The 17379-nt window shown below is 35.6% G+C and overlaps 2 protein-coding genes across 2 annotated transcripts in view; both read left to right on the top strand.

The window, feature by feature from the left end:
* Positions 1–3009: 3009 nt before the first annotated feature.
* LOC132701943 (solute carrier family 25 member 35-like) lies at positions 3010–9094 on the top strand. The gene is made up of 4 exons (XM_060670287.1): positions 3010–3830; positions 6672–6910; positions 6962–7187; positions 8849–9094. Exons 1-4 carry the CDS (start codon positions 3587–3589, stop codon positions 9052–9054), a joined length of 915 nt encoding a protein of 304 aa, XP_060526270.1. The 5' UTR covers positions 3010–3586; the 3' UTR covers positions 9055–9094.
* Positions 9095–14357: 5263 nt separating this feature from the next.
* The window catches only part of LOC132701750 (hexokinase type 2), a 47089-nt gene continuing 44067 nt past the window's right edge, over positions 14358–17379 (top strand). The window contains exon 1 of the mRNA XM_060669923.1: positions 14358–14613. Within this exon, the coding sequence (XP_060525906.1) occupies positions 14590–14613 (24 nt within the window). The 5' untranslated portion in view covers positions 14358–14589. The remainder of the gene's footprint in view (positions 14614–17379) is intronic.

Genomic DNA, 17379 nt, shown 5'->3' with positions numbered 1-17379 from the left:
TTGCGTTTGATTGTGCATACTTTTGGTGATAGTATTGGTATTAAAGGGGGGCGTCCAAGCACTTAGGCCACCAGATGGGCCCGTTGTACCCCCAGGCCGCTCTAGAGCAACTCCTTTAGCCCAATATCGTGCACTGAGTCCGGATCGATCAGGGCCGTTCCGACGACTCCCAATCTTGCCCATGTCAAGGCAGGGCACTCGGTGAGCAGATGATACGGGGTCTCCTCCCCTTCCATGCACCACCTACACTCCGGGTCGTCTCCAATGCCTAGCAAGCAAATGTCCTGTGTAGGCCCCTGTTAGTGTTCTACACTCCCTTCTGATCAGTCTAAGCAGCTCCCTGGTCCGAGGGAGGGCGGGCCCATCCATCATAAGCCTCGCCTGCCTTATTCCCGGAGCAACTCTTTTGCTTGAAAGGTTTTATACCAATACAAATTAAAAAGCGATGGATTCGACACTAGCAAACTCCTCCCCATCATATTTAACTATTAAGGGATAAGTTTCTGAATTTAAAATCGCTCGTGTGAGCGCTCCTGTGGCAGCCTGTTGAGGTCACAACTTTAAAAATGATTGAGAAAATCCATCAAATTTATAAGCATAATCCAAATGAAATTTTGCGTCGATTCATAACTGTTGATGAAACTTCGATCCATCATTACACTCCTGAAAATAAGGAAGAGTCAAAACAATGGCTGGCAAAAGGGAAGCCAACTCCAAAGAAGGCTAAAACAATTTATATTATATACATTGATTGATTGAAAAGCGTAAGACTACGCAGAGTTGTTGCAATGTTTGAAGCACGAGGTGCAAAATTAAACGATTTCATTTGGCGTAGAAGAAATTTTTGTTGTTTCATCATAATAACGTACCAGCGCATTCGTCGATTGTTGCCATATCCGATACCCACGAATTGAAGTTAGAATCGATGCCGTAACATCCCTACTTTCCTGCCCCCAGCGACTATTATCTGTTTCCTAACTTCAAAAAATGGCCTGGCGGTAAAAGCTGTAAAGCAGTATTTTGTGGAGCTTGACGAATCAACGTTTAAAACTGGTATAACCAAATTATAACACCGTTATGAGAAATGTATCAGTGTTGAGGGAGATTATGTTGAAAAATAAATCAATTTTTTTAAACAGTGTTTTTTGGTCAGGTCGGAAACTTTTCACCCCGCCCTCGTATATTGTTAAAAATAAACGAAAACAGGACAACCAAACAAGCCTCTGAGCGGTTTATTATCCGAGAGCCTCGAACTGAATGGCTTCCCGACAAATATTCGCTCGTAATCACCTCACAATAAACGTTTATAATTTATGTGTCATCGAAAAATTAATCAAAACTGAAAGACTCGAGACAAAATTAATTAAGAGGTTTAGAGATAAACTATCTCATGAAACCATAAGAACCTTTTTAATGCAATTGTACAGCCAAGTCCAAGTCAATTAGTTATGCAATTTTTTTTTGACGCTTATTTGCAAATCATGTATTTATTGCACCATGCAATTATGACTTGCACCCATATAAAACATACACATTCCTACTAGAAACAGAGAAAATTTGCGGATTCCAGACAATAGCTCCATTTTTTTTAAAGGGGGGCCTTGGTGCAAGTTTATAAAAGCCTCTTTCCTAGTAAAATTTTTGTATATTGATTAATAATAATAATAACAATAAAGAAGAATTGCATCGCGTTTTTTATTTTTGTTTTATTATTCAGGCCGAAGTGAGTAAAGTGAAGGTAAAGCGCTTTCGAGGTCTAGATGACCACCAGGTACCCGACGACGCGCACTAGGCGGTATGGCCGTGTTGGTGCCCTTAACTTTAAGTGGTCGATATTTTCCTATATTTCATTTTGGGTGTTTGGAATATTTATTTTTCACTCTCATTATTTATCGGTCTAACCTAAACAGTTGTAATTCTGTCATTCATAATATTGTGAACTCGTGGGGAACCCACTTGGTATATTTCCGAAGTGGATAGAACGCGAACCGGGAAAGATTGTCTTTATAAAGGCATTGGTTAGGTCGGATTTTAAGTAGACCGATGGTTTATTTTTGAATGGCTATTTTGTAGTTAATCTAGCGGGTCGCGGATCGTTGGTTTCCCTTTAATAATCAATTAAGTGATTGGATCATTCATTTGTTTGAAGCGCTGTGTTGTGCATTCTTTTAATATGTACGAGAAGTCTAACCCAACGTCGCCTCGCTCGCCATCAGAACCCGTCCTAGCGGGTTTCTATTTCTATTTTATTATATTATTTCAATTATTTCTTACGATCTCCGACATATGTGTAGACAGCTTCGAATTAAGCATTGTTCTACAAATTTTTGAATCTTGATTGGTAAATTTCAAAGAAAACCCAAATGTCGCAACGGCATTGGCATTGGATGTTTGTTTGAAGTGCTCAATAATATCAAATATAATACCAATTGTATTAATTTATGTATTCTCTTACATCTGGGGCTAAATTTTGTTTTATAATAGTTTTTAATTTTCTTGGTTATATCTTGCAAAAATTACAGTTTCTGTCTATGAGAGATTATACAGTTACAGTTAAATTTTCGCCACTTAGATTTTTCCTGTGCAATGTCTAGTATTTCATAAAGTTATATTTAGACTTTTAAGAGTCATCTTTTGATTGAAAACAAACCCTTTGCATCGATTTAGCCGCACAAATTCGAAAAAAATAGCTGTTAACTGAATTTACCAAATTTCCTGCAATTTAGTAGTAGTAGACACGTTGCAATATTTACATGTCCTGACAGGTGCATGTAGAAATTGCATCGTATCTACCGGGCTTAACAGTAAATTCTTGCAGTATTCAACTGGCAATTATTCTTATCTGCACTATTGTGATGTAACCTCAACAAGTTGATATACTTATCGATAAATTTAATTTACATTATTCACGAACATAACCGAAAGTTACTTGTTATCGGAGGCAAAGTTGACTATCCAACATGTTTTTTTTTGCAATTGCAGTTATCAGGTGACGTCTGTGATGATAAATATGCAATGTCAATGAGTCAATTGTTATTCTTTCAAGTAACCACATTATTATTACTTTTTTAACAATTGAATTGACGACACTTTGACGTTTTGGGTAGGTACTCCATTTTAAAAGCCTTTGCGTCAGTGTTGGTCAAATTGTTGCGTAATTCTCATCCATAATAAATTAGGTCGAGGTTACTAAACTAAACTAAACTTGACAGTTTTCCCAAATTTCGCGCTGCTCTCTGTTTTGTAAAGAATGCGATCTCCTCCACAAACTCGAGAATCTCACATCATCCTGCGTAATGTTTGAACACGGACCAAGGTGCGATTGTAGTTTGTCGCTGCGAATTTGGGCACGTGATAAGTTAGTCACATGCACAATTTTACCGCGAAATGATGTTTTACGTCCCGCATTTTCCGATCGTGTTCTAATTTCCAAACACTTTGCGTCAGCTACGCGCCTACCTTTTCTTTTTTGGGGATCGCACGCGGGCGCTCAAAATCGACAAAATTTTGAGGTTAAGTACGATTCGTTCGCGCGTCATTTTGAGCCGTACAGGGTGGCCCGAATCGCATTCGGTTGTTTTTCGATATGGACTTCGTCATCGGCGGAATGGCGGCCTGTGGCGCTTCCGTGTTTAGCAATCCCCTGGACGTACTCAAGACGCGCATGCAACTACAGGGCGAGCTCAAAGCCAGGGGCAAACACGCGCTAGTCTACCGCAACGTGTTCCACGCGGCATACGTGGTGGCCAAAAATGAGGGCCTGGGGGGCCTACAGAAGGGCCTCGGGGTCGCCATGTTCCTCCACGGATCAAGAAATAGTATTCGATTAGGTGCGAGCCTATATTCCATATGATTTTTAACTTTTTTTCGTATTAGCGGCTTAAACGTTAAAAATGTGCGTGAGATCTGTTAATGGTTTTTAAACCCTTAAACAAATTTAAAAAGTAACGTTATTTCTGAAGTTATGGCTATTTATAAATATTAAACGAGAAATTTGTATTTTAGAAAGTATTATTATATACTTAGAACGCATGTAGAACACAAAAGGTATTCACGTATACTTACCATATAAAAGTACTCCAGCAAACTTAAGTTTAAATATACATAACTTAAGTTTGACTTAAGGGTGTAATATTCCATTGCAAGAGGTAAATTTACATTTTCAAATTTCGTATGAAAATACATGTAATTTATTTTGTATTTAATTTTTTTATCAGTGTACAGGGTGGCCCGTTTAAGATATATATATATATATATATATATATATATATATATATATATATATATATATATATATATATATATATATATATATATATATATATATATATGAGTATGGGTCTATGATGCACCGTTTCGAACTTATTAGCGATAACCTTCGGAATTCAGGTTATGTTTAAACCATCATCAAAATAATGCTTTTATTTAGGCAATGATCAAATTTAAAATATTTCTTAAAAATGTAACTTTTTTCAATGTTCTTAAATGAGACACCCTGTATATCATTGGATTTTCGGATAACCACTTTAATAGCAATTTCAATTATATAACATAGTACCGTTTTCGCTTAATTGGCAATTATTTTCCAATAATACATAAATTCTTTTACATTCACAATTTAAGAATCTTGTAAATAATAAATATAGACCACATGTCTTTAAAAAATATATAGAAACTTGGTTGTTGAACGACACAAACACAAAATTGATATATTATTAATTTTGACGTTTTTGATATAATCATCGCAGTAGCTTTGAAAACAATAGTAATTCTCAGTTGTGGTAATACTACTGATTTTTTGACAGGTGTCAGTGTATTACAATATTGTAACCACACTTTTTCGGACTTTCACTATTTTCTATTTATTTCATTAAGTTGTATTCTTGTTGAGTCTATTTTGTATAATGTATACGAAGGAGGAAAAAGTTGACCGATTAGAATGTTACATCGTCAATAACAAAAGTCCGGCTCTTGCTCTTAGACCATATAGAGACAAGTTTCCCCATAGGCGATTGCTAGGACAAAAAAAATTGCCAAAATATACCAGCATTTTCAAACAAATGGCAATGTTTTAGTGAAAAAATGTAGGTTTTGGGTGAAAATATGCAGCTAGATATTCTTCTGCATTTTGAAAATACGCCAGACACCTCTACCCGGCTTGGTGCTTCAGATGTAGACGTAAGACGAACCACACTTCAAACATGTTTAAAAATTAACAGTTATTTGAATTCACATTAGTACAAAAGCTACAAGAAGCAGATTTTAACTTAGAACTCTAATTTTGCTATATACTGATGGATAGACATTTTTTAGATAACATATTTCAAAATATAATTTGGACCGATGAATCATTATTTACAACGTGTGCGGTGTTATTTATTAGAAAAAATACGCATTATTGGAGTTTAGAAAATAAAAAATGTGTTTTTGAAGTAAACAACCAGGGGGAAGATCCGTGAATGTATAGTGCGCAATCTGGATATTTAGAATTTTAGGGCCCACATTTTACCAACAAAATTTAACATCCGTACGATATTTAAACTTATTAAGGAACGAAATTCGGCCACTTATACATAATAATATTCCTCAAAGATAGCTCCCAAATTTAATTTGGGCTTCTTACCATCGAACTGCTGCAATCATTCGTTTTTTAAACGAAAATTTCAGAGAGTGGATTTGACAAAACGGAATCATCTCCTGGCCAGCTAGGAGTCCTAGTATTCTTCAAAACGGTGGACATATTGAAAAACTAATTTAATTAATTTTACTAGTAAGTAATATGCATTAGTAGTTAGTGTAAATTTTCTGTAATCATTTCACGTAGACATTTAAACTTAGAAATAAGGAATTTGAGAAATTTGGCAACATTGTGCAAAGCTTAACATTATGTTTTTAATATGACTTCTTAACAATGCTCTAAAACGGTTGTGAACAAATTGATAACGAGCTAATTCCCAGTCTCATATCTTAATAATTTAAATCTTATACCCAGTTTTTAATTTTATCTGCCAATTTAGCCAAAACGTTAAGTCAGAAACCCGTACTATTATATAATTGAAATTGCTATTAAAGTGGCTATTCGAAAGTCCAACAATATACAGGGTGTCTCATTTAAGAAAATTGCGAAAAGTATAATTTTGCGAAACGTCGCAACACCGCGTATTTTAAGAAAATATTTTAAATTTGATCATTGCCTAAAGAAAAGCGTAATTTTCGTAAAAATAATAGATGGAAAAGTTAATAAGCAACTCAACAATGATGGTTTAAACATGACCAGAATTCTGAAGATGATCGCTAATAAGTTCGAAACGATGCATCATACTCATCGTGCTCATATATATCGTTGAATTTGTCTTTGAAAGGACTATCCAAAAATGCAATAAAATGTAGGGTGTTCTATTTAAGAAATATAACTTTGTTTACCACCCTGTGTATAACAAAGCTAGTTTTAATAGCAACTTTTTTATTTAATTTTTTTTGTAATTCCCGTAGGCTTCGAGATAATGTATATGCCCCTCTTAAACGGACCACCTTGTACACTATAAGAAGTAGTTAGAACAAAAAACTGAAGATAGACGCTTGCTATTTCAAAACATGAATTTCACTCAGAAATATAAGTTGTTCGACTATCTAATGTTCAATTAAGACATTCCGATTATCACCCGACTTAGGCACGTATCAGTATCTAAACAGGAGGGGTTTTCTGACCGACGCCAACGGCAAAGTGGTGTTCCACAAGTGCGCCCTCGGTAGCGCCTTTTCCGGAGGTTTGGGCGCGTTCTGTGCGAGCCCTTTGTTCCTCATCAAGACGCAGATCCAGTCCCAAGCAGCAGAGGGCATAGCCGTAGGCCACCAGCACAGCCATCGCAACGCCGTCGCGGCCATTGGAGCGATTTACTCTAGGGATGGGGTGGGAATGTGCCGACGATGGCCCGATATAGTTTGATGCGTCTTTTTCTAGATAAAGGGCCTTTGGAGGGGGGCAAACGCGACGGTACTGAGGGCCCTGGTGGGCTCCTCGGTTCAACTGACCAGTTTCGCCATGTTTAAGGATTCCCTCAGGGAACTGCAAATCTTTCAAGCGAATCCGCTATTAACGTCGCTAGTGTCTAGTTTAGTGAGCGGCGCTTTTCAGACCATTGCCATGAACCCTTTCGATGTGGTCTCGACGCGCCTTTACAACCAAGGTGAGTTTATCTACTGGGATGTGCATAAAATGAGATTTCTTTAACCGTTTGTGAAGGACGGACGGGGTTTTTTGAAGCTCCGATAATTTTCGAACAGCTATCGCATAGAGGTCATTTTAATTTTATTAGGTGGTAATAAATCGGAAATCTGATATATACCAAATTTACCTGTGAGTTTTAGTCGATTTAAATATTTTCTACGCGTGAAATACAAATGAAAGTTTTATTGCAACATATAAGTATTTTGTACAGGGTGTTTAAACACTAACGCGTATTTCAACAGAAAAATATTATCCCAATTTGCTCCTTTAAAAACAATAATAAAATGTATGTTATTATTCTGTATTTTCTACGTCCAATGTAAAAATAACAGGGTATTGGCATAAAAAACGCTTATGTCAACAAATAAAATGTCCTTATTTGTTACTTTACAAACAATAATAAAAATTATATACCTATTCGGTACAACAGAAAATACATTTTATTGTTCGCTGCCATCACTGTCGGAAGTGTCACTATGTTCAGAGGCTGCCAAGTTAAGCTCTTGGAGTAACCTGAGAACGTCTTTAGTCAGTGCTTCTTTATTTGAACGCGTACCTCAGATAAAGATGATATGTATGGATCCGAAGATAATAATAGCCGACAAAATACATCGCTCATTGTTTTGCTCCTTGAAAATTTTCTTGAATATGATTCCCGGTACTTGCGAAAATCCTTATTGCGGGATTCAAGTGCCTCTTTCGAAAACATTCCAATAGGGAGAGGTGCTGCTTTTATAATTTGCGGCCCATGGATGAGTATCCTAACAAACAAATTGGCTGTTGCCGTGCAATACTAGGTAAACGCGTCCACGTCTATTTCATACCCGGAACACATTGTTGTCCATATGACATATAATCGGAAAAACTTTCTAGCGGTATTTCCGTCGTTAGTGGTGATATAACCCTGTTTTGGAATATCGACCAGCAAATTTAACTCTTCTCTTATTTTTTGTATAATTTCCTGTCTTCTCTGTTTAACGATACTATTCTCATCATCTTCTCGTATTTTCTTTATTGTTATTTTGTAGGAGAGATGCAGGCAACATTCTAAGCACCTTATCCAAGTATGAAGTGTTTAATTTTTTTGTGGTGTTTATACATATCAGAAAATAACGAAAATAAACATGAAAAGTTTGCGCACGTAAGTCTTTCACAGGTGAAATCGCAATTTTACAATTCGACTATTTCAAGCAAGAGCACAAGTCGAATATTGGTTCCACTTTTGTGGAAAAGAAAAATGTAAATGCGACACCAAAAAAACAAATTTCAAAGACACTCCATTCTATAGAATGTTATCTTTCAGATAAGTCCGAACACATACGTTTTCTGAAATATTTTTTTTACAAATTATTAATTCCTAAATAAATAAAAATGACCTCTGTGTGTCTGATTGGAACTTTTTTCCGTTTTAATGCTTCGCGATCCGCACAAGCCAAGTCGAAAATGATACCGGTTCTGCCATTACTGATAGATTTAAACGTTTGCACTAGCAACAATTTTTGTATTTGCCGCTTTCCCTTTTTGAATCGGGTCTATTAATTAGATTTTGTATAAATAAAGACCGCTCCTCGGAATTTCGGTTCGTTATCCATCCGTTATAGATGAGGAATATTGTTTCAGGCGTCAATTCGCAGGGTAAGGGACTGCTCTACGACGGTCTCTTGGACTGTTTCTTTAAAATTTGGCAAACGGAAGGTGTCTATGGATTTTACAAGGGAACGATCGCCAACTACATGAGGCTGGGGCCGCATTCGGTGGTCATTTTGGTCCTTTGGGACGTCCTCAAGGATCTGCAGAATCGATACCTCGACGCACAGGACATATGACGCATTTAAATATTTAAAGCTTATTTATTAAATTATTTGTTTGCCGTTTATTTTCATTGTTATTTCATTGTTATCCGGGATAAACTCACGGAGAAATTCATATACAATGAATGAAGATGACTAAATCGGAGACTTGTTAAAAGATCTCGAATTCCAGTTCTCGTTCTCTGAATTTGGCGGTATTGGGAATATATGAAGGAAATATGACGATATACCAGGAAATAAGGGGGAACATAAAGGAAATAAAACGAAAATCTCTGAGAATAATATTGGATTTTCATACCAAGCCCACAATGTAATACCCGAATCTCAAACCATAAAAAATGTGTTATTTCTTTATTCGGTAGCGTAGCAACTGTTAAGCACAGAACCGAACGGAAACAATTTAGCATTATAATAAAAGGACAAATATAGCAAAATTACATCGCATATATGCGGTAAAATATTCGCTAACGGTTATCGTCTCGTTTCCAATCGACATCCTCTTCATGCTCTATATTGGTTCTCTGTGGCTCACTCTATCGGGAATTAACGAATCCACTTCAACGATGCGTCCTGGTACACGGCTAATTAATCTATGGGCGGATAGATGGCGCTGAGGGTGTTTCTTGCAACACCCAGGTAAACTAAAATTTAACCCGGTATTTCAATATGGGCCATAGCGGCGTCGTGCTAACGTTCGGAACTAGGTTGTGACAACATATATCTGCACGAGTGAAACAGAGAGCGAAACGGACTTCAAGCAAACTAATAAAAATAAGTAAGTTTCTGTGTGCCGTATCTACGTAAAATTAACTCCAACATAATTATTTTAAGTGTAATTTACTTAAACATTTTCACAAAATACACAGGGTGTCGCAGCATTGAAAGAATTTTCGACACAATCCGCTTAATTTACGGTCGTACAAAAAGTATAGTATGCAACACGTTTTATTCTTTTTCTGCGACCATTAGAATTTGGGTACATTTTCGCAAAACAACACACTGACATAACCGCTAAAACTGACAACGTCAAAATTCAAGCCGTGCGGTAAAATCTCCGAAAACATCCGTTGCTCCTAAACTCGTGCGATAATATTACAGAATTTTCCGAAATGGCTCAGATCCGTGGGAAACGAAACAGACGCGGTAAGATAGCAATTTCCGCATGTTAGATCATTGTTTAATTGGGCATTTTACAGGAGGGAATAGAAAAATACTTTTCTTTATTAATTTTTGATTTTTCTTATTTACTTATCAACACACATAATAACATGCATTATTGCATTTTAAATGTACAATTTCTACATTCTACATTCATTTATGAAAATTGAATACCCTGCGATATCTAGAGTTTTATTTTAGATGTACAGGGTGCTCGGAAATTGAGTTCTGAAACAGAGGGCTTAATTCTCAACGGGATAAGCTGGTATTTTACACACCGCCCTGATTTAGTAAGTCATCGTTACAAAGTAAAAGTGTTTCAGCAGTCTGGCACTAGAGGGCACTTTACCTACATTTTTTTTATTTTCCCTCTATTTTATTTATTTAGACTGATATTGCAAAATAAAACAGGCTGCCTCAAGCAGAATCACAGACCCTCAAAAATTGTTAATCTTGTTTTAAGTCGATAAGTGTTATCGTTTAGCCACAAATCGATTTGTTTATTCTCGGTCTAATTTACCGAAAGGCGATACTGGATATCGCGATATGTATTTTTGTTACGGAAAAGTAAGTGGATACTTTATTAAGCTACAAGCGACGCGGACTAATTTTTGCAAAACAGTGTTATAAATTGAAAAAGTAAAAGAACATAAATACGTTTAACATTTTCGAAAATAAAAAGTAATTAATAATAACCGGGAATTAAACAGTATACAATGATAATTACAATTAAATTTCAAGATGTCTACCATTCATTTCTAAACATTTTCTTATACATTAAAAAAAATGCTGCCGAACAAGAAAAAATACGCCTAACCTATTTCTAATGATTTCGCAAGCTTTTATTATTTTTTGTCGTATATCATTGATATCTGGGGTAGATGTTTCATGCACTAAAGACTTTAAGTGATTTAAATGCCTTCTTACAGCCAACATTCACTGCAAGGGTATGGTCTGTTCATAGATATAAGAAAGTGACCAATTGCTTTTGAATGGGATTATCCAAGGGTGGTCATTAACATACAATGCAACAAGATTATTACCTAAAGTTTCGGAACTTAAATTCAGGTAAAATTATGGTCCGTAATAGAAAATAATTTTATATCTACCTGTGTTTAATATTTTTTGATTTGGTATACTACTTAGTTTAAGTTTATTAATAATCATTATTATTTCGTGTGTAAGACAGTGTGCGAATTATGCAAAATATGTGCGAGTCTCAGGAGATGCTCCCGCCCAAATGTAGAAAACACTATTTTATTGAGACTAAGGAAGTTATAAACAATGTTTATTTGACTCTCATTGAACGTGGTGCCAGCAAGCAAGCATCTTTAGAAGAAACGGCCACATTGACGAAAATTTCAACATCAACTATATCGAAAATTGTGAATAATCCTATTTCGGCGAGGAAAAAAAGAAGCGATGCTGACATTTAAGTAGGTAATAAAAATAATTTGTAATTTTATTTTAGATGTAAACATAAATCTTTCCTAACAAAACCCCAAATAATTAAATTCTAAGCAAAGTAACGGGTGGTTAAATTTCAAGGGCCGATGTTGATTTTGAATAAAACACAAACTATTTAGGAAATTATTGTAATTTTATTTTATTATGATATATTGGTATTACTCAATTATGTATGGAATAAAATATCTGCCAAATGGGCGCCGCGACCACGGCGGCACACCTCCATCCGATGGTCCAAATTTTCGATGACCCTGAGGCATAATGGAGGTTCTATGCCGTTAATGTGCCGAATTATCTCATCCTTTAGCTCTTGAATTGTTGCTGGCTTATAGACGTACACCTTTTCTTTCAAATAACCCCAAAGAAAAAAGTCCAACGGTGTCAAATCACATGATCTTGGCGACCAATTGACATCGCCATTATGTGAGATAACACGACCATTGAATTTGTTGCGCAAAAGAGCCATTGTTTCGTTAGCTGTGTGGCAAGTGGCACCGTCCTGCTGAAACCACATATCGTGCACATCCATATCTTCCAATTCGGGCCATAAAAAGTTCGTTATCATCTCACGATAGCGAACACCATTCACAGTAACTGCCTGACCGGCCTCATTTTGGAAAAAATACGGCCCGATGATGCCGCCAGCCCATAAACCGCACCAAACAGTCACTCTTTGGGGGTGCATTGGTTTTTCGACAATCACTCTTGGATTCTCATTCGCCCAAATGCGGCAATTCTGTTTATTGACGAATCCACTGAGGTGAAAATGTGCCTCATCACTGAAGATGATTTTCTTCGAAAATTGATCATCCACTGTTGCCATTTCTTGCCACCATTCTGCTCATTCACGACGTTTGGAATGGTCAAGAGGCTTTAGTTCTTGAGCCAATTGCACCTTGTAAGCGTGTAAATGCAAGTCTTTATGCATAATGTTTATCAACGACGAGCGTGAGAGGTGCAATTGTTGGGCACGACGACGAGTTGAGGTGGACGGCTCTTCAGCCACACTATCGCGAACAGCAGCAATATTTTCTGCAGTACGAGCTGTACGAGCATGCACTGGTGTTCTCACATCTTCTACAGACCCGGTTTGCTCGAATTTTTTCACGATTTTTGCGATTGTACGCACATTTGGACGATCAAATTGACCAAAAAAATCACGAAGTGCACGATATGCATTTTGATTTGAACGCCCATTTTCATAATAAGTCTGGATAACTTTAACACGTTGTTGGATTGTGTATCTCTCCATGGTTCAAATTGAGTAAGTCTGAAATAGAGAAATGTCAAATAAAATTCGGAAAAAAACTTGGCGTTTAGGTGTGGTTCACATTCAACATCGGCCCTTACAATTTAACCACCCGTTACTTATATCTATGAACAGACTTTATTTCTTCCACCAAAGGTAGTCCCTTTTGGAGAAATTGCAAATACATTTCCCCATTAAGTGATCCGTTAAAATAATGAGGTCAATTTTTGCATGTGGGTTTTCATTGTTCGAACATTTACAATGCCTGAATGCAGTCTCGTCAGTGAACAAAATGACATTTAAGAATTGCGGGTAATTTTGAATTTTTCCTAAAATTTGATTGCATAAAATTACTTTCAATTGCTCATCACCATCATACAGTGTTTGAACCCTTTGAACATGAAAGGGCCGAAAATCATTTTCATGTAAAACTTCCCAAAGTGTAGAGCAAGAAATTCTTTCCTGAGCAGCAAGTTTTTCCGTACTCGTTGACGGGTCAGCCTCCACATTTTGAAGGAATTCTTCTATTGCGGCGGTTCCTTTATACCTTGGTCTCACTTTGTTGATATTATCAGGTTTGAATGATCCTCTTTCACTAAGTCTTCTGTGGATGTTAATGAATCTCTTAGCAGATGGAACGTTTCTACTGGGATAATCCTCGATATAAAGCCTTCGTGCTTGATCTGCATTTCCATTTGCTCTTCCGCAGCCAAAAATGCATACCGAGATATTCAGTATTTAAACATTCCTGATGGGCCATCACAGTAGTAGTAGGATAAAAAGCTCCTTTAATAGAAACTAATTTTTAACGGATTGTGGCAATGACTTTTTCAAAGTTCATTAAGTCCTGTTACAAATTACATTCATAGGAAAAACTCGAGCCGAGAATAAAAAATCTATTTGTGGCTAAACGATAACACTTATCAACTTAAAACCGTTATATTTTGCAATATCAGTCTAAATAAATAAAATACAGGGAAAATAAAAAAATATTCTATATAACAGTAATTTATTTTGTTAATAAATGAAACATGTATTACATTTATTCAAATGGTATACTTAGTTTGTTTCAATTAATTTGTTGTAACAATACGTAAAAACAAGTATTTTTAAAAATCAGTTGGTATATCTATATTTTATATAAAACGTTAAAATTAACAAAAAACTTCTAAATAAACATTTTTTCATAGGTCAATTTTTTCACACAACAAAAAGGAAGCTAAAAATATTGCTTAAAAGGAAATACGGGAAAGATTATTTATTCAAATTTTGAGAGGTGGTTTCCTGCGGTGACTCGCGAAACTAAATTAAATTCGGAATTTTCTCGAACATGTCTGGTTGCCTACGGCGACCGACGTCTGCGTTTTGCACGGAAAAATAAAAGCCGCGCTAAAATAATTTTTTATTTGTTTGCCAACATAGTTGATAAATCCGCACGGTTCGTAGAGTTCGAGAGTCGAGTTTACGTCGTACTAAAAGAGACGCCGGGATAATCTAATCGGCGCGGACGAGATAACCGACTCTGAGGTGAAAATCTCGATGACCCGCGAAACTATAAATAATACGCGGCGCGTCCGTTTTCACTTGTTTGTTAGTTTAGGTTAGTAATTAGTTAAAAGCCGTCAGACGAATATATATTACGCGAGTAGTATTCGCGAATCAAACGACAGGATAGAATGACGAACCCCACGGGACCGACGGTGAGTAAAAGGGCTGTGCAGCATCTCCGCGAGGGGGCGTTTTCCGTGAGGAACGCGGGGTGCGGCCACGACCTTGACGCCCGGTATTTAGATCGAAATGTCAAAGGAGTAGATTGGAAAACTGTGTTATTACGTAAGAAGGCGTAGTCACGTTGCGTTTCACGTAACGCGTCGGATTTAGCTTTGGAAGGCAAAAGTCTCGGACATTTTTCAATGGGACCTTAGAAATTTTTAAATGTAAGGACATCATACATATATTCATGTTGGCTCGAGCTTGAATCATATATGCCGTGGTAATTCTTTTTATAGCCAATTTCGGTTTTGCCAGATAAGAATAAGGGATATTATTCCGAAGATACCTAAAAAAAAACAAAATTTATATATATTATATATATATATATATATATATTATATATTTAAAGAGATAAAAAATAAAGGTCACTGTCTCGTTGCCACTTTTCGACCTCTACAAGATAGATGACAGATTTATTTTTTCATATGGTCCGTGAGAAATCTACACCATGTATTACATAGCATTTAATATTTACGAATACAACGATGTATGACACAATATTTTTCCAAAAAAATTGAAAAATAAAAAAAATACACATGTTAATTCATCGAACAAAATAAAAACTTAGTACAAAAAAATTAAATTATAAAGAATGTTCAAACAAGTGACCCCATTATATTCCAAATACTTGTAAATGTCGAACTTAAAACATTTCTTAGCATATTATTATTGTAATGTTTTGAAAGGCTTCACGACCTAGTCTTCTTAGCCTCAAAAATTCGCTGGTAATAGTATATTATGCAACACTTTTTCTACGACCGTTAGTTTTTGCATCTTTGCAAAACAACGAGAAATACATTCGCTGCAGTAGCAGTAGATTTAGCAACTACAGTTGTTCGTTCTGTTTTTCTAAAAGACGTTTCTGGTTTCTGGATTTTCAGCTGCAGCTAACAATGCATTATTTACTTATTCCTCATTGCAGGCCTTATTTCTAGATGTTTGTACTCTCTGGGTGGTTATTTAAATACATACGCCCAGCTTCAACGGCGTTACTATAGCATAAATATACTATAACATTGTAGCATGTCGAATTTCTTTGACGAAAAGGCACGCTCCATTTTGTACAGCAAAAAAACGCAACAAGAACGTTAAAAATGGCATGTATAATAATAAACACAATAAAACAATAAAAAACAATAAAATTATGTTCTCAACGCCATCGTGTCCCAAATATCAAACATCAAAAACATTGGAAACTTAATAAAAACCCTTTTTTGTTATTTTAACAACGCGTCGTGCATCGTTCCTAATAAAAAATAAATAAAATTTCTAAACTCTATCTTGTAGACGTCACAAAGTTTCAACGAGAAAGTGACCTTTATCCTCTATGTATCTCTTTGAATAACACCAAAAACAAACAAAAAACAAAAACGAAATCCCAAATTTCGGTTTTAGTGCTTAAAGACTTAATTTAATTATACACCGATCTAGCGTGCGGGAAGCGTCACTTTAACACGTGAATTTCTTGTCCCATTGTAACATTTTTTGTGGGGAAAAATCGAGTACGGGCTTATCTAAATCGTAATAATACCGCTTAAAAATAACAATAAAACTGGATTCACTTAATTCGATTCTTAATCATATACCATAACCGCCAATCTTATCAAGCGATCATCCGCTACGTATATTACTATACTATATGACTATAAATGTTTATTGAGCAAACATTTTGCAGATATTTACGCAGCAAGTTTATTGCAACTAATATTAGAGCAATTTAAGAAAATCGTCCCACCAAACGTACTAAAAAGAGAGGAGGATTATGTTTATAAGACAGTAAGAGAGGTTAAAAGAGAGCAGATTAAAGAAACTTGAAAAAAATATGTGACACCACTATTTTTTTTTAGTACGAAGGAGATCCAAGTCCAAATCGCCACTAACACTTGGCAATATGAACATTTTTTTCGGTATTTACAGGCGACTGTATTTGTTCATCGAGCAAACATTACACACACCTTACCAGCAACTTTATTGCAACTAATAATAGAGCAACCGTAAAAACATCGTCTTACCAAAACGTAATAGAAAAGAGAAAGATATATTATTGGATTATGTCAATAAGACAGTAAGAGAGGTTGGATTAGAATTCCAATGTAATGTGTTTACCAGGGACTAAAAAGGACAAGTATTTTGTTCGTTTCCGATCCGAATGAAAATGAAAAATTTCGTTTTCGTTCTTTTCGTTCACACCCGAAAAATATCATTTTCGTTTTCATCAACCGAAATAAAATAACGGTTAAAACCGTTTTTTTTACTATTTTTATAATAAAAGTATGCCAACATGCTTTTTTAATTTTTATTGTTTATATTTGACAAATAAGTTACTTGTCATAATTTTAATCATAGCTGGCAAGAATTACTAAAAGAAAATTTAAGAACTTAAATGCAAAAAAATTTCAATCAACTGCATTTTAAGTGGTGATGGCATTTTTGCTTTTTACAAATATTAAAAATAAAATTTAGAATGAATTGTTTGGGACCGTTTCTGTACTGGAGAGGCACGAATCTGTTTTAGTTTCTTTCATTTATTCCCATTAAATTTAATTACTTGAAAACACGCACAAACTATGATGCAGTTTAGTGGTATGCCAATGACAGATTTTGTTATTTTTTTTTTGCTTCATATTTTAAATAATAATATTTGTTTCTTTTCTCTCTGATATTACTTTATTTCAATTAACTTTTATTTATTT

Source organism: Cylas formicarius, unplaced genomic scaffold (assembly GCF_029955315.1).
Source record: "Cylas formicarius isolate icCylForm1 unplaced genomic scaffold, icCylForm1.1 PGA_scaffold_5__7_contigs__length_24384050, whole genome shotgun sequence".
NCBI lineage: Eukaryota > Metazoa > Arthropoda > Insecta > Coleoptera > Brentidae > Cylas > Cylas formicarius.
Note: the sequence above shows the minus strand (reverse complement) of the source record. Positions and strands in the feature narration are given on the sequence as shown.

Bases quoted from the DNA above. Each gene is read 5' to 3' on its own strand.
- LOC132701943 (XM_060670287.1), top strand. From the start codon at position 3,587: ATGGACTTCGTCATCGGCGGAATGGCGGCCTGTGGCGCTTCCGTGTTT. The intron at 6,911-6,961 runs GTGGGAATGTGC...GTCTTTTTCTAG, and splicing joins CGATTTACTCTAGGGATGGG to ATAAAGGGCCTTTGGAGGGG. The intron at 7,188-8,848 runs GTGAGTTTATCT...ATATTGTTTCAG, and splicing joins GACGCGCCTTTACAACCAAG to GCGTCAATTCGCAGGGTAAG.